This window comes from Physella acuta, unplaced genomic scaffold (assembly GCF_028476545.2).
Source record: "Physella acuta isolate Inbredline_101_S28 unplaced genomic scaffold, ASM2847654v3 ptg001372l, whole genome shotgun sequence".
Taxonomy (NCBI): Eukaryota; Metazoa; Mollusca; class Gastropoda; family Physidae; genus Physella; species Physella acuta.
Window position 1 is genome coordinate 135,778 of NW_026732887.1, and position 20,980 is coordinate 156,757.

At 33.4% G+C, this 20,980-nt stretch overlaps 1 protein-coding gene across 1 annotated transcript in view; it reads left to right on the plus strand.

Moving 5' to 3' along the window:
* LOC131927090 (cadherin EGF LAG seven-pass G-type receptor 1) overlaps nucleotides 1-20,844 on the plus strand; it is a 59,492-nt gene extending 38,648 nt beyond the window's left edge. Inside the window, exons 8-36 of the mRNA XM_059282748.1 lie at nucleotides 436-680; nucleotides 1,128-1,202; nucleotides 5,101-5,261; nucleotides 5,559-5,711; nucleotides 5,981-6,091; nucleotides 6,530-6,689; nucleotides 7,328-7,593; nucleotides 8,032-8,254; nucleotides 8,858-8,959; nucleotides 9,059-9,153; nucleotides 9,354-9,557; nucleotides 10,158-10,341; nucleotides 10,877-11,017; nucleotides 11,220-11,325; nucleotides 11,424-11,603; nucleotides 12,071-12,221; nucleotides 12,609-12,815; nucleotides 13,460-13,613; nucleotides 13,895-13,961; nucleotides 14,138-14,204; nucleotides 14,292-14,371; nucleotides 14,920-15,088; nucleotides 15,230-15,328; nucleotides 15,520-15,745; nucleotides 16,315-16,473; nucleotides 16,797-16,874; nucleotides 17,209-17,322; nucleotides 17,467-17,578; nucleotides 19,059-20,844. Of these exons, the coding sequence (XP_059138731.1) occupies nucleotides 436-680; nucleotides 1,128-1,202; nucleotides 5,101-5,261; nucleotides 5,559-5,711; nucleotides 5,981-6,091; nucleotides 6,530-6,689; nucleotides 7,328-7,593; nucleotides 8,032-8,254; nucleotides 8,858-8,959; nucleotides 9,059-9,153; nucleotides 9,354-9,557; nucleotides 10,158-10,341; nucleotides 10,877-11,017; nucleotides 11,220-11,325; nucleotides 11,424-11,603; nucleotides 12,071-12,221; nucleotides 12,609-12,815; nucleotides 13,460-13,613; nucleotides 13,895-13,961; nucleotides 14,138-14,204; nucleotides 14,292-14,371; nucleotides 14,920-15,088; nucleotides 15,230-15,328; nucleotides 15,520-15,745; nucleotides 16,315-16,473; nucleotides 16,797-16,874; nucleotides 17,209-17,322; nucleotides 17,467-17,578; nucleotides 19,059-19,080 (4,111 nt within the window). The 3' untranslated portion in view covers nucleotides 19,081-20,844. The remainder of the gene's footprint in view (nucleotides 1-435; nucleotides 681-1,127; nucleotides 1,203-5,100; nucleotides 5,262-5,558; nucleotides 5,712-5,980; nucleotides 6,092-6,529; nucleotides 6,690-7,327; nucleotides 7,594-8,031; nucleotides 8,255-8,857; nucleotides 8,960-9,058; nucleotides 9,154-9,353; nucleotides 9,558-10,157; nucleotides 10,342-10,876; nucleotides 11,018-11,219; nucleotides 11,326-11,423; nucleotides 11,604-12,070; nucleotides 12,222-12,608; nucleotides 12,816-13,459; nucleotides 13,614-13,894; nucleotides 13,962-14,137; nucleotides 14,205-14,291; nucleotides 14,372-14,919; nucleotides 15,089-15,229; nucleotides 15,329-15,519; nucleotides 15,746-16,314; nucleotides 16,474-16,796; nucleotides 16,875-17,208; nucleotides 17,323-17,466; nucleotides 17,579-19,058) is intronic.
* The last annotated feature ends 136 nt before the right edge of the window (nucleotides 20,845-20,980 follow it).

The window sequence follows — 20,980 nt, forward strand, 5'->3', positions numbered from 1 at the left end:
ACGATTTTGATAAAATACTTATATATGAAATTTCATCAACCTAGCAGTAACGGTACTCAAGTTATCGTGTTTACACACGGACACACACACAGACACACAGACACACACACACACAGACATACGGACAAGATTGCAAAATTATGTTTTTCCGTATCAGTGAGGTGTAAAACGTCGAGATTTGTAAAAATCTCGATTTTTTTTTTTTTGCACGATTACAATACTTTCTCTATACTACGTATATACGAGAAAGTAAAAAATGATGCTGCTATTAAGTTAATAGCAACCATTTAAAAATTTTTATAGCAACTCTCTAACCATTTATTTTATTTTGTTTTGAAAACCACAGAGATTTTTTTTTCACATTGGGTCAAGGAGAAAACTTGTCTATAAAAACTTTTGTCACTATATCAATTATCGACTAATTAATTTTTTCAGGTGTGACAATCCAATCAAAGATTGTAACCGTCTCCTGGACCTAACCGGACCTCTACAGATTGGTGGCATGCCTGTGAGGCCCAGCAGTAGTCAGGTCAGCAGCTCGGACTTCATCGGCTGTATCTCAGATATTTACATCGACTACAAGCTGATTGATCTGGACTCCTCCATAGCTGACTTCTCCACCACTGTGGGCTGTGCTCCTAAGGAACCCAGATGTGAAGCTGCTCCTTGCAAGCTTGGGGGTAAAGGCTCTATTCATGTTGTGTATCTGATACATATGGGGGGGAGGGGTAATTACATACCTTGTGTGTGGTGTGCAAGGGGTAACTACATCTAATTATGTTTTTCATGTACCTTGTGTGTGTTTTGTGTGTGTGTGTGTGGGGGGGGGGGGTAACCTCATCTAATCAAGTTCTAATGAAACTTGGGGGGGAGGGGGGGTTCAATAATCAAACCATGCATTAATGATGGGTGGGGGGGGGGGGGAGTACTACACCCAATCATGTTGATCAAATTATGCCATTACCTAGGTTTGAAAACACATCCATGCCAACCTTGTTAAAGTGGATTTACAGTAGTCCAAGCAGTTTGAAAATTGTCAAAGTAGAATTTCATAACATTTTGTGTTTAAGTAGAAATGTCAGCTCTTGACTTGTGGTCACAATATATATTTAAAACACAAATTTCAGGCCAATGCAGGGAGGGGTGGAACACCTTCCTGTGTGACTGTCCAGAGAGGACAGGTGGAAAAGATTGTAGTCAGAGTGAGTATTGGTTCTGTCCTGGTGGTCAGAGTGAGTATTGGTTCTGTCCTGGTGGTCAGAGTGAGTATTGGTTCTGTCCTGGTAGTCAGAGTGAGTATTGGTTCTGTCCTGGTAGTCAGAGTGAGTATTGGTTCTGTCCTGGTAGTCAGAGTGAGTATTGGTTCTGTCCTGGTAGAGTGAGTATTGGTTCTGTCCTGGTAGTCAGAGTGAGTATTGGTTCTGTCCTGGTAGTCAGAGTGAGTATTGGTTCTGTCCTGGTGGTCAGAGTGAGTATTGGTTCTGTCCTGGTGGTCAGAGTGAGTATTGGTTCTGTCCTGGTAGAGTGAGTATTGGTTCTGTCCTGGTGGTCAGAGTGAGTATTGGTTCTGTCCTGGTGGTCGGAGTGAGTATTGGTTCTGTCCTAGTAGTCAGAGTGAGTATTGGTTCTGTCCTGGTAGTCAGAGTGAGTATTGGTTCTGTCCTGGTAGAGTGAGTATTGGTTCTGTCCTGGTAGTCAGAGTGAGTATTGGTTCTGTCCTGGTAGTCAGAGTGAGTATTGGTTCTGTCCTGGTAGTCAGAGTGAGTATTGGTTCTGTCCTGGTAGTCAGAGTGAGTATTGGTTCTGTCCTGGTAGTCAGAGTGAGTATTGGTTCTGTCCTGGTAGTCAGAGTGAGTATTGGTTCTGTCCTGGTAGTCAGAGTGAGTATTGGTTCTGTCCTGGTAGTCAGAGTGAGTATTGGTTCTATCCTGGTAGTCAGAGTGAGTATTGGTTCTGTCCTGGTAGTCAGAGTGAGTATTGGTTCTGTCCTGGTAGTCAGAGTGAGTATTGGTTCTGTCCTGGTAGTCAGAGTGAGTATTGGTTCTATCCTGGTAGTCAGAGTGAGTATTGGTTCTGTCCTGGTAGTCAGAGTGAGTATTGGTTCTGTCCTGGTAGTCAGAGTGAGTATTGGTTCTGTCCTGGTAGAGTGAGTATTGGTTCTGTCCTGGTAGTCAGAGTGAGTATTGGTTCTGTCCTGGTAGAGTGAGTATTGGTTCATGACACCATAAAAGCTAAGCGACTACAATACCAAACTTATGTTTATTGGATAAACGGTTCTCTAGATATGACGGTTTTAGTGTAAAAATTGCGGGGACAACTAAGCCTATGGAGAATGAAACCAAAAGTTGGTCACGTCGAGAGTACGAAAAAAGCGAATCAGATGCATATATTATTATTAGATATATATTTATGATATTGACAAACATGAACTTAGAATTTTATTTTGTTGAACAAGGAGCAGTCACAAAAATGTATATATAAATTCTTGTGTTTTATAAAGAGACTAACTTTGTGCATTGCATTTATTAAAAATTGTACAATATAACTTCTAAAGGAACTTGTAAATTAAAACTCAAACAACAGATGCTTACTGATCATATCAGTTATTAAAGTAGCTACATTGAGTTCTGAGTCTTCACTATTTTCCTCATCAATTGACCAATAACTTTCAATAAACAATTACAAATCTATCAAGTTTTGTCTCACTAGCTGTGAGTCTTAAGACTATTCTACCAAAAAACAAGGTGTCATTGTCATTTATACATTCCCACTTGTGTTTTAGCAGTTGGCCAGTCATATCCTCTCCATTGATAATTTTAGCAAACACTTGTTTTTGTCTGGTCTCCACATTGCAGAATATTTCATCATTAATAAATAACTTACCTTTTGCCAACTTATCAACATCTATCTTTAACTTCTTTCTTTCTTTATTTTCTTTCTTGATTCTTCTCTTCTTTGTATGATTTCAATTTCTCGCTGTTGGGTTTTGTGTGATCTTCGCCTGCGAGCACCTTCAGTTATAGCAAAATCAATTAGCTGATTTTGTTCATTGATACTTTTTGCATCAAGCCACTCCATTGTTTTATTTAATTTAGCTTTAACCTTTTCTCACAGATAGTGGTGTTGCCTGTGTGTTTATTCCTACATAAGGTTCATTGAAATAACTAACCAACTGTTGCCAATTTCTTTCAGGGTTTGATTTTAAGAGCATGAATTTTTTTATGATTCTGTTTACAGAGTTTCTGTTAGCAAAATAATTTTTTGTTGTTTTTATATGTCTGTTTCTATCTAATAGCTCATCAAGTACCTTGGAGATATTTTTATTTTTTATATAGTACAAATAAACTACATTGCCTATTCGCACTTCACCACTTACATCAGAATACCTTTGATAGAGATTTACTACATTCAAGGCATTCTTCTTCCCCATTCTGTCTTGCCTATAAATAATAAAATCATAAGTAGTTAATTATAGTTATACTATTTAATTTTTGACAATGGATAGCTAAAAAAAAATTAATAGTTCTGCTTATAATATATTTTATTATTAAAAAAAAATACACGGACCTTTTGAAGAAGGGCATCGATACCACTAATTAAAAGAGTGACTGGTTTTTGTGTTTTTGTAACGTCCGCAAAAAATATGTTACTACTAATATATCAAGTTATAAGCTTAATAAAGTTAATTAAGCTTTAATAATATTAAATATATTAATATATTTATTACAGTTATTAGTTAAACAAAAATTAGTGTGTTTGTGAGTGCTTAAAAAGAACAACTGAGTAATAAAAAGCTAGTAAGTCGAAAACAACGATATGCCTATTTTAAAATATATAGTATATTTAATAGGCCTACTTAATAGGTTGACAGACATGCAATATGGTGTTTTATTAACAAGAACCTTACAATTTAAACAATAATTGAATCCCTTATTTTAATTTTATCAATATTAATCATGTATAAAGCCTTTAGAGCTAATTAATTATCTAGGAAGTTCGGGGCTTAAAAACGGAGATGCGTGTTAAGCGGTATCGATATTACTAGTATTGGTCTACTTTGTGAGACCATTTTCAATATTTTCTACATTGTTAATTATTAACAAAAAGAAGTCTACTAGTGCATTTAATTAAATAGATAAATATACTACACTCAATCCATGTTTAGTTTAAGTGTGTATCTTTTTACAGTATTTTATTTAAATAGCTCGATCCCCAGTTCGATCATGATTACAGCGAATTAGTTACAACTAGAGCGGGCCTTCAAAACGTTACATATTTGTATAAATGTGTTTTGTATTAACATTTAACACAAGATAATTACGTTAGCAACATTTAAACTCCAATTTTGTAAGTATTCTTTTTTTTTTAAAGCGTCAATGTCATAAAATTTATTATATTTTACAATCAATCAATCGGCGCGGAAAGGGGTTTAAAAAGTATCGATACCGTTTAAATAGTGTCATTCGGAGGATTGCTTTGTGAGACGAAGTTCGTAGTCTGCTAAAGCGTAAAATATTACAAAAAATTAGACTTAAGCAGAAAAATGGATTATTAAAATAATCCTAACAAATACAGAGCTAGTCCGAGTGTTAAAATATTTTAATACAATTTTTGAAAACTTACCTTTTTAAGTGGCTTTTGTTTTGACATATAGAAAAGGGGTCTTGAAGAAAAAATTAATCTGCCGTAAGCGGCCGCATCAAGTCGTTCCGACTAAAGTTAAAACGGGTTACGGAATCACGTGATATCTATTTTAAAGCCGTTTGATGCGCTATGTGTCGACGGCTTTAGACGTAATTATTTTCTTTGTAAACGAAAGGTTTTGAGACTGTGACGTCATATTTTCTTGGTTTGTGCAACTAACTATGACTTTAACCTAGCAGCGATGTTCTTACTTTGTTTAACATCAATTTTAAAAAAAAGTTCTGATTATTTAAATTTGCTAAAGAAAGAATTTAGTTTTTGGAGAAAATTTTTGATTTCCTAAACTTGATTAGTTAAGCACTATGATTGGTACATCTTAGCTTTTATATTAACATTTTTTATTTTTTAGCTTGAAAAATTTATCACTTTTTAAATATCAAACCTCATATTTCACAGCTATTGAAATCTCCCGAAAGTTGAATGGCAATGGATACCTGTCTTATACTAACCCAAGTGTTATACGTTTTCCGTGGTTCAACGGCATCGCCTTCAGAACAAGATCAGCTAGTGGTGTCCTCATGCAGATTCTTCTCAATTCTGGGGACGTTGTTTTACAGGTTTGTTAAAACTAGGCTAAATGATAATGGGTCAGGAGATTAAAGTAATAACCACAGATGGTAGACAGAAAACCCTATAGATTATCTGCCTTTAAAAGCCAAAATAGCGAACACTATTTTATTCTTCATTCATTCACAATTTTTCAAAATAAACAGTGTGCATCATTATTTTCATTATTTCCATGTAAGATGTTTTAAAACTTAAGTAAGTTAATCATGTTTTATATCTACCAGAACAACTTTTTTGTTCAAGGACAGTCTTTAAATATTCTGAATACTTATTTATTCTTGATTCAGATCATTGATGGCTATATTCGGTACAATTACCTGTCTACGGTGGCGTCACTCACCAATGTTAGAGTGGACGATGGCCAGTGGCACTACTTTGAAGTGAGGTGGTTTGATAAGGGCAACATTGATATGTTCCTGGATTATGGGCAGTATGAATGGGTAAGTTGTTAACATACAATTACTACTAGATAAGTTCCATAACTCTCAGAGAAATTAAAAAAAAAATTCTTATTGCCTTTTTGAGAAAACTATTCTGTGACTAGCCCTTGGATTAGTAGTTATTTGCTTCAAAAATTTTGTCCATCCAAAAAAAAATAAAGAGGTGGAGATTCCAGCATAGTCTGTTTTCTAATACAGAATTGTGTTACCATGAGCATTCATACACTGAAAGTATCTTTACATTTTACTAAAATTAACTCCCTTTGCAGAAGTTCAACACATCCACCTCAGTCATTGGTAAAGAGATCCAGCTTGTCTATGTGGGGGCTTTCAGGGATGGGAACAAACCAATGGACAAGTTTTTCACTGGATGTGTGAAGGTAAGCAATGACTACAACAATATTCCTAATAAAAATGAAACTATCTGTATCTGAAAATATATTCAAAACTAAACTAAAAAAAACCCCAACTATTTCATGACCTCCCAAACTGACTCATTTTGCAACATTTTTCATTCATCTCTTAGATAACCATTGTATTATAACTATGTAATATTATTTCTTTATTCCAAATTTTAAATACTATGTTACTGCTATATGTTTACTAATTAATTGCTTTTTTTTCATTATTAAAATGATATGTTTCTTTAAAAATATGGCCAATGTGAAAAAAGTCTCCATGCCTACTGTTGATATCACTTTTAAATAAAGTTATTACTATTATTTCAAAATGTATTTTGTAGTAATGTTAATAATGTTAACTATGTGTCACAAGAAATATATGGCCGTCATGTAAATTTTATTGCTTCCATCCATTAGGATATTCGGGTAGGGAACACAGCCCAGTCCTTCCTACAGAACCCAGTCAGCAACAATGTTGAGCAGGGCTGTAGTGGGGGTCAAGTGTGTAACCAGGATGTTTGTGGTGTTGGTCAGTGTGTTGATGTGTGGAACAGCTACAACTGTCAATGTCCAGCAGGTAAGGTCATATGTTGAGCAGGGCTGTAGTGGGGGTCAAGTGTGTAACCAGGATGTTTGCGGTGTTGGTCAGTGTGTCGATGTGTGGAAGAGCTACAACTGTCAATGTCCAGCAGGTAAGGTCTGGTCAATATATGTCAAATAATATAAACTTTTGCACAGGAAATTATTTAAAGATTGTTTGTACAATTAATGCTAACTACAATTTATAAGTTATGTGAAAATTTTAATTTTTCAAAATTTTCTAATTTACTTACAATTAAGTATTCATACTTGTTACGCCCACACTGCTTACTGGGACATAATTTTTAAAAATGAATTTTGTAAGAATCTGCAAGGAAGATAAATGGACTATTTACTACAGATTGTGGCAAAAAATGTGTATAATTGACTGCAGTATTTTACTATTTTGTGTTGAAGGTCTCCTAGATATTTCTGAATTTTAAGTCACACTTATACCAGGATGCTTAATATTAAATTACTCTATAATCTAGTAGACGATTGAATGATTAGGCCTTGGAAATTAAGGTGTAACCTGGTCAGGAAGTTGAGAAGAGCCATATGTTGCTCTAGTATCTGACCCCATCTCTCAACACAGCTGATTACTATAATGTAATAAAACCACTTTTTTTATTTCAGGCACGATTGGGCCCAAGTGTCTTGAGATCTGCACCAACTACAATCCGTGTAAGAACTGGGCAGAGTGCAAGCAGCCAGCGCCAGGCCAGAGCTCCTACACCTGTGAGTGTGGGGTCAGACAGAGCGGCAAGTACTGCGAGTACCAGGCCCCGGCCACGTGTCCAGCGGGATGGTGGGGGAAGCCCATCTGTGGACCCTGCAACTGTAGGTCTGACAAGGGTTTTGAGAACACCTGTAACAAGGATAATGGTACCTGTAACTGTAAGGTGAGACTGGTGTTTTTTAATATGTGCTGTTTGGTAGTTCCAGTTACTAATAGTTTTATGTTGATCCTGCCATCAGATAATAGCATAATTGAGCGAAAACATGTTTTTTATTTATTATTTTTAAACTACTTAATATTTAAAGTAAATAAAATAAATTAGGTTTCATTATCAACACAGATTTTTAAAAAAATACCTTTGATGTCTTAAACACTATTTTAGAAATTATTATAAATTTTAAAAAAACTTTTAAAAACGTTTAAAAACATTTTTGTTCCATTAATCTTGCACTTTAAAAAAAATAATAAATATTCCTCCTTTGTTATTCAGCTGATTTTAAAAAATAAATAAAATATGTACCTATTATTTATATTTAATGAAATTATTTAAAGTAAAATACATAAAAATCATGTCTGTATTGTTATTATTGTCACCCTACAGGCATTGCATTACCTGCCAGCCAACAGTGACACCTGTTTCCCCTGTGACTGCTACAGACTTGGGTCCAAGGATGTCACGTGCCACCCAACCACTGGTCAGTGTGAGTGTTATGACGGGGTCGTTGGCCGGCGCTGTGACCAGTGTGACAGCATCTTTGCCGCTGTGGAGAAGGTGATGAAGAAGGTTAACGAGACTCATTACCAGGAGGTGGTCACTTGCCATGGTAAGTCGTTTAAGATAATTTTCTATTGGAATGGTCAACACTAAAAATAAAAGCTACAGGGGTGAGAAGAATGCTGAGTAATTTGTCTAAAATTTGTAAGGACTTGAATTTGTCTCTTAGTTGAGAATGTTAGGGTTATCACTGAGTACTCTTATAAGCACTAGTTGTAGGAATTATAGTCCTTCGCTTTGTAAAGAAAAATAAATAAAATTGTTCTATAAAATTTAAATGTTTGAAATCTGTAGAAAAACGTCTATTTGAAATACTAGAAATCCTTAGTTTTAGGGGTTTTTTTTTTTTTTGAGAATTGTTTAGTTAATTTAAAAAAAAAAAAAATTAAAATTATGTTTTAATGGAACAGCATTATAGGTGTTTAATAATTTCGATACCTATTAATTTCTGGCAGGTTGTATTTAAGACTAAATCTTTGTTAGTATCTACTCTAATCAAAACCTGAGTACTGACCCTAATCTTAATCATAATCCTGACCATCTCACAGAAACAGACAGAAAAAACTTTTAGCACATTTAGTTCAGATGTCCTGCCTGTTTTTTTAAAAGCCCCAACATTTTTCCTTATAATATCTGTTATAATTTTGTCTAGTGTTGTACGAGGAATGTCCTAGAAACTATGCATCAAACATCTGGTGGGATCAAATCACTTTTGGGCTGGAGGCACAGCAGGACTGTCCAGATGGAGCCACTGGTAAGGTTCTTTTTTAAACATTTTTTTAAAGAGTTGAAAATTTGTAATGTTTCATTTATACATATCAGTTATGCTTATTTTTATAAAATGTAATTACAGGGACTGCCAAACGAAAATGTACAGAAAAACACAGTTGGTTACAGCCGGATTTATTTGGTTGCACCAGCAACAGTTATCTCAAATACAACAATCAGGTTTATTAGCTATTTGTTCTAATTTGGTTTATGTTGTATTTTGGTTACATTACTTATTTTTGTTGGAACCTGTAATTCTGTTTTATTTTTAACAGTTTTCAAAATTCAGATTTAAATATTTTATTTTATTGTGCAATAAAAACTTTTCAGAAAAAAAATTTCTGCATAGTAATTTATTCTTTTCGAATGTGTTTTATCAGATATCTGAGTTTGAAAACGGCAACATCAGCCCTTACATAGCCGACTACACACTGACTCAGCTGAAGAACGTGTCCTACACCACCACACCCATCTACGGGGGAGACATTTTGACCGTGTTCCGCTTCACCAACATCACCCTCAACTACGAGATCTCCCAGAGTGGGCTTGGGATGATCAGTCAACAATATAGGGATTTTGTACAGGTGAGAAGTTACCTGGGTTTTATACCCCCCCCCCTCCCTACTCCTGATCAGTCAAAAATATAGGGATTTTGTACAGGTGAAAAGTTATCTGGGTTTTTTACCATCTCCCCACTCCTGATTATACAATACCTGTGTTTTATACCTCCCACCCTACTCCTGATTATACAATACCTGTGTTTTATACCTCCCACCCTACTCCTGGTCAGTCAACCTTAGGGCAAATAGAGTTCACCTGCTTCTGTGACCAAGGTGTATGAAAGGATAGTGTGGTCATCACTATGCTCATTTGTTATTCACTTTCCATAAGTCAGGTACCCATCAGAGCTGGGTAGACCTAGGGACATCCTATAAATTTCTGTCTGACATCTGAACTCTAGATTTCAGTTAGCAATCAACCACTCTACTTCCCATCCATGCCATTCCATCAATTGTTATTGTAACTCTCCTTAATTACAATTTTTTTTTTAAAATATAAAATTTGCCACTCTACAACCTTCATTTTTTAGAGTTAAGTAACATGTTACTTGTTAATTACAATAACAAACAAATCATTTATTGTAAATAGGTAACAAATTTAAAATGTGTTTTCTGTGTTACTAGAAACTGCTGGTTGTCCTTAGCAACGTGACAGATGAAAGCTACTCCCAGTACTGGCAGCAGGTCAACGCCCTGACAGGTGGAGCCACCCGTCTGATGAACTTGTTTGACAAGTTCATCACCAAGACTGTTCAGCTCCTGCCTCAAGCTCAGTCAGGAACTTTTGAGGCTGTTTCTGATGATATGGGTGAGTGATTAAATTCTTGTCAGTTTCTGATGATATGGGTAAGTGATTATATGATATGGGTGAGTGATTAAATTCTTGTCAATTTCTGATGATATGGGTAAGTGATTATATGATATGGGTAAGTGATTAAATTCTTGTCAGTTTCTGATAACATGGGTGAGTGATTAAAACCTTGTCAATTTCTGATGATATGGGAAAGTGATTAAAATCTTGTCAATTTCCGATGATATGGGTAAGTGATTGAATTCTTGTCAATTTCTGATGATATGGGTAAGTGATTAAAATCTTGTCTTTTTTTGGTTGTTATGTGTCAGTGATACAAATCTTATTTTCTGTTGATGTTTGTAATTGATCCAAGCCTTAACATTTTCTGTTGATATGAGTAAGTGACTTTATCATTTTTTGTGTCTATGTGCCTGTGGCTAGGAATTATAATCTAGTTTGATGTTGTCTCCATTTTGGAAGGATAGTTTATGGGTCAGTTACTCAATTAAAATGGTGAATTAAAAAAATGATTCTATTTCTTTTAATTCAGTGCTGGGTGCAGACTGGCTGAACATCTACAACTTCAGTGGCGCCACCATTCCTAAATACGACAACAACGTCAAGAAAGGCTCGGTGGACAAAGAAGTTTCTATTACCTTCCCGGCATCCTTGTTTGCCACGTCTGCTGCTGGTAAAATTTATTTTCATTGGTTAATCAGGTTTAACATTCATTCATTCATTTTTAATTGTTAAATTTAGTAAATCTGAATTGTTGTATATGAATTAATTTTTTTGTGTCAAATAATTGTGTAGATCTAATAAGACTTTGTTGACAGCAAGCAAATGTTACTCAATGTATGTGTTAAGCCATAACCCTTAACCTTTTGATACAGGTACTGGCAGTGTGACAAATCCAGAAACAGCTAAAGCCTATTTTGGTTATGTGGTTTATCGAGACTTTGGAAAACATGTTAGCATGAACGTTGACTCCAGTATAAGGTACTATTTTGTATTTTTAAAAATTATGCTGCTTGTGATTTTAACTTAATTCATTTATCATGCCATTTAAAAAAAAAAAATATTTTCTTTTTCATCAGACGCACAGGCAGACCTCTGACAGTGAACAGTGCAATTTTCTCTGTGATCATCTCGGATAAGGAAAACATAACTCAAGGCTACATCTCAGACCCAGTTACCCTGAACTTCAGGCTGACCCTGCCTAACAACAGGACCAACATGAATTGTGTTAGATGGGTGCCCAGCTCTTCTGATGAAGCGTAAGTCTTAATAATAATAATAATAATAGAAATACTTATTTTCTATTTCTTTTTCTATCAGTGTTCGTTATGTCTTTAAGTTATTTTTACATCCCTTTTATTACATATATCAGTTATATCCCTTGAATGTGTAGTTTGTAAGCAAGTGGTTCTTAACCTTTTAGGAGGTACTGAACCCCATCAGTGTCATATTCGCATTCACCAATCGTGAATTATAGGAGTCAGGTGTATGTCTTGACCTCCGCTATGTATGTCTTAAACTTCTGAGACTGACTCACCAAAACCCTTGGGGGTTCAATTGAACCCAGGTTAAGAACCACTGGTGAGTGTGTTTACATCTGGCAGCTACTGTGAACAAGAGACCTGGTGAGGAGAGATGGCCAGAGACTGTTCTCTAAATGCCTAATAAAATGTTTAAGTAACCTTGATGGCGTCTACTGAAGTGCTTGTTGTTTTTTTTAATTCAGTTCTGGCATGTGGACCGCATCTGGCTGTAGAACAAAAACCACCAGCTGTCAAATTACTGTCACATCCGACAAGTGTGAGGAATACTACGTCACCTGCGAATGCAATCACCTCTCCACCTACACCATCATCATCGACGTAGCTGACGGAACTGTAAGCTATAATCAACTTCTCTTACACTTCTACCTGCTTAACAGATGTAGAGTTGTGATAACTTAGAACATTGTGTTCACAGTCCTATACGAATGTTGGACAGTTCCCCAAGAAAAGTTACCAAGTTGTGCTAGGCTATTGTGTTTACCAAAAATAACATTTATACAAATATGTGTCTGTTCCCCGAGAAAAGTTATTAGTTATGCCAAATTATTGTATTTACAAAAAATAAATTTGTATAAAATATGTCTGCCCCCCACCCCCACCCCTCCCAAGACTATATGCTGAGTTTCTGTTATTGTCTGCTGTTATTGAATTGGAATAACCTAAATTTACCTGTCCCCCAAGTCTGTCCCCAAAGACTAACTGCATTCTCCCATCCTCCAGGCTCTGCTCCCGGCTATAATGGACATGGAGGCGGTGACCTACGTGCTGACCGCCATATCTCTGATCCTGCTCTTGGTCTCCTTCTTTGCCCTGTTCACCTTCAAGAGACTCCAGTGCAACTGGAACAGCATCCGCATCAACATCATCTTCTCCATCTTCATCGTAGACCTGGCCTATGTGATAGGGATCAACAAGACCTCACCCGAGGTGAGTGGTGGGATGAGAGGACACATATTTAAACATTTCTAATTCTGCTTGTGCATTACTCTTATGGGTTAAATTAAAAGAATGCTATGCACCAGAAACAAAGTCTCTTGAATGGAGGATTTTGCATAAAATAGATTTCGTGCATGATGGCATGAAGTTTTAGCAGTTATGTAAAATAAAATTAAAAATCAACTACTTTAATTTTACATTTCTTGTTTGTTAAAATTAACATTTTAATATGAGCAACTGTTATTTAGTTAGTAATATAAGCTAAATTGTAAATTACATTGTTAATAATGTAAGCAATATTCTAAATTAAGTAGTTGGTAATATAGGCAATTTTCTAAATAAGGTAGTTAGTGAAAAATAAGCAATATTCTGAATTACATGGTAAAATAAGCAAAATTCTTTAGTAGTTAATATTATAAGCAGCTATGAATTACATCATAATATTAGCAATATTCTAAATTAAGTTGTTAGAAATATAAGCAATACCCAAATTACATAGTAAAAAATAAGAAATATTCCAAATTTTGTAGTTAACTTAAAAGAAATTTCAGTCAATTTCGTTGAACAAGTATGATAAAAACTGATTTAAAAAAAAAAAACTCACCTTAAAACATTTGTGCTTGTCTGGTCACCAGTTGTTCTGTAGGCTGATAGCCATCTCCTTGCACTACTTCTACATGGCATGTTTTGCCTGGTTGTTTGTTGAAATGCTCCACATCTATCGCATGTTGACTGAGAAACAGACCATTAACTACGGCTCTATGAAGTTCTATTACCTTCTCGGCTATGGTTGGTTGATTTCTTTGCTTTTACCAAGTATTTTACAAGTGCAGATTTTCAAAGACAAAGGGATCTTTATATCAAGAATTGATTAACTGATAAACATGTCACTTTCAATCACATTCAATGTTTTTAAATTATAAATTAATTAATTAAATGATAAACAATTAACATGTTAAAACATTTAACCAGCTGTTTTACCAAGAATTAAATAATAGATAAATCTTTTACATTGACACATTCAACATAGTTTTATACCAAGATGTTGACATTGAGTAATATTTCTACAGTACTGCCTGGTATAATTGTGGGATTGGCAGTGGGACTCTATACAGAAGCCTATGGGAACCCAAGTTTGTAAGTCATGTGCTGACATTTAAATCTTTTTATATGAAGAGGTTTCATTTAGAGAAACAGTGTTTACTCATGCGTTTTCAAAGTGTTATGTTTTTTAACATCAGGTTTAGAGATGTAATATAATCGAGAGTAAAATTTTTGTTTTATTTAACAAAATTTTAAAATTTCTATTACAGCTGTTGGCTGTCGACTTCTGAAACTTTTATATGGAGCTTTGCTGGGCCAATAGCTTTTGTTATTGTGGTATGTAATCTTTTACATAACTATTTGTATAATAGCTCTTATCTTCACTTTACTTGACATTAAAGAATATGATTTCTTTCCCTCCAGATCAATGTGATTACCTTTTTCTTTGCTGCCAAAGCCAGCTGTGGCGAGAAAATTCCAGTCTCAGATGTCAGTGTTATCAGGTTGGTCTTTTTGTCTCAAATGTTAGATTATTTCCACCATAGGGTTAAGCTGGGTCACTACACCATCAGTTTAAGACATGACTGGAATGCAACACATTCTTTCACACAGACAGCTAAAGACTTAACTGCTAGGCAATACTCTTTTGAAATACACATTTAAAACACTTAACGCTCTTCTCCCACATTATTTCCACATAGACAACTAAAGATTTACCAACTGCTAGAAACTACTTATTTACTCACACATTTACAATACTTTTCTCACTTTCACATCACTGTCCCCCCTTCTACATCATCTAACACAGCACAATCAAAGCACACAGTCACAAATCATATAACACAGCACAATCAAAGCACACATTAACAAATCATCACAGCACAATCAAAGCACACATTCACAAATCATATAACACTTTCTAGAACTATCTCTAATCCAATTTACCTAAACTTCCAACACACGAAACTGTAACAGTAAAATGTTTGAATATGTAGCCCTTAGTCTTAATTTGTTTTCTTTTATTAATGGTGAATGTATGAATTTGTTTCAGATTTGGACTGTTGTCAGCCATCTTTCTCCTATTTCTGTTGAGTGTAACATGGATACTGGGACTTCTCACAGTTAACTTTGGAGTTATGGCCCTTCACTACATACATGCCGTATTCATCTTCTTTGAGGGAGTTTTTATATTCTTAGTCTACATCTTGTTCAATAAAAAGGTACATCACCTCCATAATATCTTTACTTTCTTACTTATAAAAGATAGTACATTGTGTGAAGTTAAATTTTAAGTAAGTTTGTTTGTTAGAAAGTTTTAAACTTGTATTTAACTAACCACAATTTGTTTTAAACTATGACAGGTCAGATTGTGTGCAAAGAGATTCTACTACAGAATGAAGGGTAAAAAAGTTGAGTTTGATGAAAATTTGTCTTCAGCCAGAAGCTCAATGCACCACTCAGTAAGTAGTTACCGTTTTTTTTTATATTAAACTTGATAGTTTTAAACGAAAAGGTTTCTATAAAGTACTTGCTTCGTTTTTTTTAGCCAGTAAAAATTTACATTCATAAAACTGAATCTTTATTACATTGTTAAGAGTTATGAAATAAGTAAATATTATTTTTTCCCAAAGTAAATGTTATTTTTTCCCAGCGTTCTGCGTTAGCTTATCGCAATGACTCAGCAAAAGAAAGTCCGCTGCGTATCAACAGTATTGGGATTTCCACAACATCCACCACGTCTCAGTCTAGCAAGAGTAGCCATCTTGCCAAGGGAGACAAATATCTGCAGAGCACCAGCAGCTCCACCTCTGATGGACCTGGTGTCCCTCCAAGGGCGTATAACTATGAATCTTCTTTCAAGGACAAAGTTCAGGAAGGTATCTCAATTTATTAAACCTTAAATTTCCTTTTTTTCATTCTTTAATTGTTATTTTGGAAAATTATATATCATGTTATACGCTAAATATCCAGTTGACGTTAGCATACTTAACTTTCTGGATTTGCTTCCATTCAAGAACAGTCTGCAAGGCAGCAATTGTTTAATTTTGGGAGTTATTCAGTCCTAGCTTGGTTTCCATCCCCAATTACGGAGCCCCATTTGCCTTTGTTATGTTTTTTAGAGTTAGCCATCATGTACACTCTCGTCCAACCATGCCATCCTTCTTAAATTTCTTATCTAATTAATTCCTAAAAATGTATCTACATGTGTTTGGCTTATAATATGAGATTTTTAAAAAGTATTTTTGTTTTTAAATGATGGGTAACAGTAATTAACATTCATATTAAACTCTGCATGTTTGTTGATACACTGAAACAAATGTAAACTTTAATCATTCATCCAGTCGATAAATTATAAAGATTAATCTTCCAAAGAAATGTGAAAAGAATTTTAACAAAGCATGCGCTGAAGTAAATATGTATATTATGCCATTCTAAAACATTCCAGAGTGTGATGGCGCAGACAAAGATGACTCTGACTCAGACAGTGACGCCAGCATGGACAGAAACAGCCTTGAACTTGCCTCCAGCCACTCCTCTGATGAAGACGATGAGTTTGACATTGGCCCTGGGTGGGAGAAACAAGTGCCCAAAACTAAAGTAGTTGGTAAGTGAAGTGTGTACTGTTGCATGACTATCAACACATTTAGTTTTAGTTTGTTTTTTAAATGTGTTATATTTGTATACAATTATTGTGTAAATATAAAATTCTAACTTTTGAAATTCTAGTGTGTAGATTTGCCTCATAAGCTCCACATGATGAAATTATTTCTTGTAATAAACATTTCTTGTAGATATTTTTGAATCAATTTTGTTTGATGTGCTATGTTTTAGAGCAAGCATTAGAACAACTGGAAAATTAATAATTTCTTGTAATGAACATTTCTTGTAGATATGTTTGAATCTCTACAATTTTGTTTGATGTTTTAGAGCAAGCATTAGAACAACTGGAAAAGAAGAAAAAGGAGAAGGAACGAGAGCGTTTAGGAAATATTGACTTTGATGATGGTTGGTGGTTTACCCTTTTTCATTCTATTTAACATGGTGGGAAGCCCACAGAAAATCTGCATTTTGTATCATTATAAAATATTTTTAAATTACTTAATCGTTTCTGTAGTGGGAAAATCTAAAAATAATAATTAATAAGCATTTTTTTCTGAGGTATTCTTGACAGCTAAAATAATTTTAAAAATAAATTTTATTTATTTACTTACTCTGATGTGCTGAAAATGGTTAAATTTTTATGTCATTAGATGAAAAAATATATTTTACACCTTCTATTAAAAAATTTCATTTACTTCAAAGGTAATGCTTTAAAATATAATACATTTTTTTCTTGTAGATCACCCACTGGAGAGGATAGACAGAGACCACAGTCCAGATGCCAGGATGATGGGCTCACAATCACAGCTGATAAATCCTCCCGATGTCACTCTCTCAGCACTACAGCAGTCTAGTGAGTAATGGTTTGAAACTTTTAAAAAAAATAACTTGTGACAATTTTTAATAATAAAAAAAAATTATGTTTAGTATCTAAGACTATTTAATAAAAAAAAAAACAATTTATTTTCAAATGTTTTTTTACTACCAAAAATTACAGACAGACCTGTATTACCTCCCTTGAGATCTGATAGCCTCCCCTACAACACAAGACAACCCACACAAGCAATTCAAGTTTTAACCCACAATGGCAGCCTCTCATCTGATACAGAGTAAGTTTGGATTCCTCGCCACTCTAGGGATATATTAAAATTTGAAAACTGGTGTACTTAGTATTTACAAACCCTTTATTTTGTTTTAATAAAACAAACAGCTGCATTCATTTGTTATTAAAAACGAAGAGAACAAACCAATGTTTTGAAAGTAAAATATAATGTGAATTGTATTCATTTATAATGATATTTAAAGAAACAATGTTGTCTGTGTTAGTTTTGTGATTTTTCTTGCAAACCTATTATGTCAGGAATTCATTTAAAAGATTTCTATCATTTTACATCAGCCACTTTCTTAATGTCATTTTATTAATAGTAGAAAATTTATTTCATTGCAACATCTAACCAATAATTTTTTTTTCAAAAACTAATTGAACTTTAATAACTTCAAAAACTTAAATTTTACTGTGCCCCCATATGCATTTAACCTGCCTTCATTTCTTTTTATATAAGATTGCTTTTTTCTAAATTTGTCATTACACAATTTTTATTACCACCAACAGCAAGCTCTGTGCCTTACAGCAGTGTCTTTATTTTGCTTTTTCACAAGTTACTGTTATAAAGATATAATTAACTGTCACCAATAACAGTCTTAGATAAATGAAAACTATATAGTTACCTCTCTTTAGTGCTGACACACTGAATATTGTTTGATAGTAAAGTCATTAGCATTGCTTCCCCTGTGTATTGTAGCCATGTATACATCTGTTTCCTACAGTTGTTATTTACTTTGCTTCATTTGTTTTTGTTGCTCTGTTTACATTAGCTTGCTTTGGTAAATTATCCCTTGTGGCTAAATAATTTTATTAAATTATAACACAAAAAGCTACCTATACATTTACTCAGAACTAGAGTAGCTAATAATATAATAATAGTTTTCTTTATAGTAATTTGCAACTTATTTCAACATTTAAGGGCAGGAGAGAGCAATTTTATATCTACTGGATGGAATCCAATATTTTCTTTCAGTGTGATTTATCTAGAAAATATATTTTAAAAATAAATCTTTAACTGACTTTGGATATATTTGCATTTTAAACTAATTTACAGAGACCCAACATTCCTGGTTAATTTAAAAGTTAAAAATAAAAGTTCCGCATACAGGTCAATAAATTAGAACCTGGTTTACTTTTTCAATTTTGAGAAATAAATTCATGGCAATTTGAAAATCCTTTGATTAAAAGAAAAAAATGTTGATGGTAGCTTATGTTGATTTCTAGTTCAATGTTTAATTCAAATAAAATCTGGCTTATATAGTTGACAAACTAAAAATTAGGCCCTTCCCACTATATTTTTAAAGAACTCTTTATTTAAGCCTGCTAACAAATTATATTCTCTAAGCTTACAGTACCTTTTAATTCCATTTCAAAACTAATAAACATGGATATCATTGGATATTTAAAATAAAAATATTTATTCATATTATCGTCTGCAGTGCTTCCTATAGTGCACTAGTATATATTGTGTTTCTTCATTTCAGATCAAGTGAGACAACAATATGATGCAATTTACCCATGTGTGTGCCTGCTTTAATTGTATACAAACTGCTGATTGGTTTTAGTTTGTGCTACTCATTTTAAATGTTTTTTTTTTAATCCATTCCATGTTTTTAAAGTAGTTTGGCTTTTGTTGTGCCTGCACTATCTGTATTGTGGTGGATTGGATGTGTGTGCTTTGATGGGCTGACAAAGGCAGACAACTTGTGAACACAAACTTCATCAATTTGCTCATATTATTTATAATTTACTGCTTGTGAATTATGGAAAATAGAGATCTGTGATATATAAATTTTATTTTCCTTCATAAATTATATCGTATAATTACATCATAATTTTTAAGATAGACATCTGAAGTTTTTTTATTTGAAATTTTCATGTCAAAATAGTACTAAGCTATTTGTCAGCCTTTTCCTAGTTTTTATATTTGCAACATTTATAGTGGCAATAGTATACAATAATTTATTGACTAAAAAAATTATTGTTTGTGGTAGGATCATACTTTGTTACTGTGTTGTTTAGCCAGTGGTAGATAAAAACAGTGATCACAAAATGCTCTGTTGTCTTAATATTGTTTGTGTTACTTTATAAATCTGTTCAATTACTAACTAGCCCTTTTTGACATGAGTATAACTTTTATTATAAGTTACCATATATAATATAATTCACAGAACTATAAATATATATTTATGCATGTAAAAAAAAACAACTAATTTTATTAACTTGGTTGAACCAAATTACTAATGATGAAAAAAAAAACATTAAAATAAAGATGAGTTGTTTCAACTTACATTTTTAAAAGTGTGACCACAAGTAATCAATGTATTAAACCACTCAATTCTAAATATTTTATTTTTTACAATATAATTAGAAAAACTAAAGTTTGTTTTATGTGTTCTTAATGTGAATAAGTTAAAATGTAAAATATCAATAAATAATGAACATAGCAAATTATCATTGACAACTCATCAGATCATTATAGCTAATGTACAAAGTTTTGAGCTACTTAACACAAGACTAAAGCATCCCCTCATCACTGTAAATATTTTCTTTTGGGTTGCCACTGTTCTTAAGCATTAATGTTTTTATTGTAGATATTAACCAGCCACATGTACCAGAATCGTTATTGTGAATATTGTGCCAAGTATTGTTAGGTTTTTTGATCTTAATAAATCCTGTTTTATATGCACAAATTGATTTTTAAATGTTTGTCATTAAATAATGCATACCACTTGTCTCATGCAAATTTTTTTTTTTCATCTTTGTTTGCGCATTTTTAAATTGTTTTAACGATAAAGCCTTTTCAATTAACAAATCTAATAAAGTGCAGCTTTTTTAAAAAAAAGTTTAGTTGAAGTTGAAGGCATGTTTACATTATAATTATTATACATTTTTGTTTAAAGAAAAACACATTGTATGAGCTGTCTCAATGCTCAGTCAGTGTTTATGAAATCCTGTAATGTTATCACTCTATGTATAAGATGCTGTTTTATACTTTTTATTTTGTGGCCTGTCCTTATATGCAAAAGAAAAACCATATTCTGCTCTTTATTGAAGAGCTTAAATGCTTCTTTACTTATTTATATACATTTATACTGTTTTCTTTTTAATACTTATTTTGACATGAAATGTTTTTTTGAAACTATTTACAAGTCCCCACTGATTTGATAAACATATGAACAAGATTGATTTGAATGTAACATTATAAGAATGTGAATGGCTTGCCTTAAGAGATTTGGTTATGATAAATAAAAGAATGACCTAATTTCATTCTGTTTTTGTAATTTTGTTCTGATCTGTTAACTTAATTATAACCAGTCGTGAATGTTTCAAATTACCAATTCATTTAGTATAAAATAGTTTAATGGTTTAAAGGAAACTTTTCTAGCAAGAACTTATAAGGCTT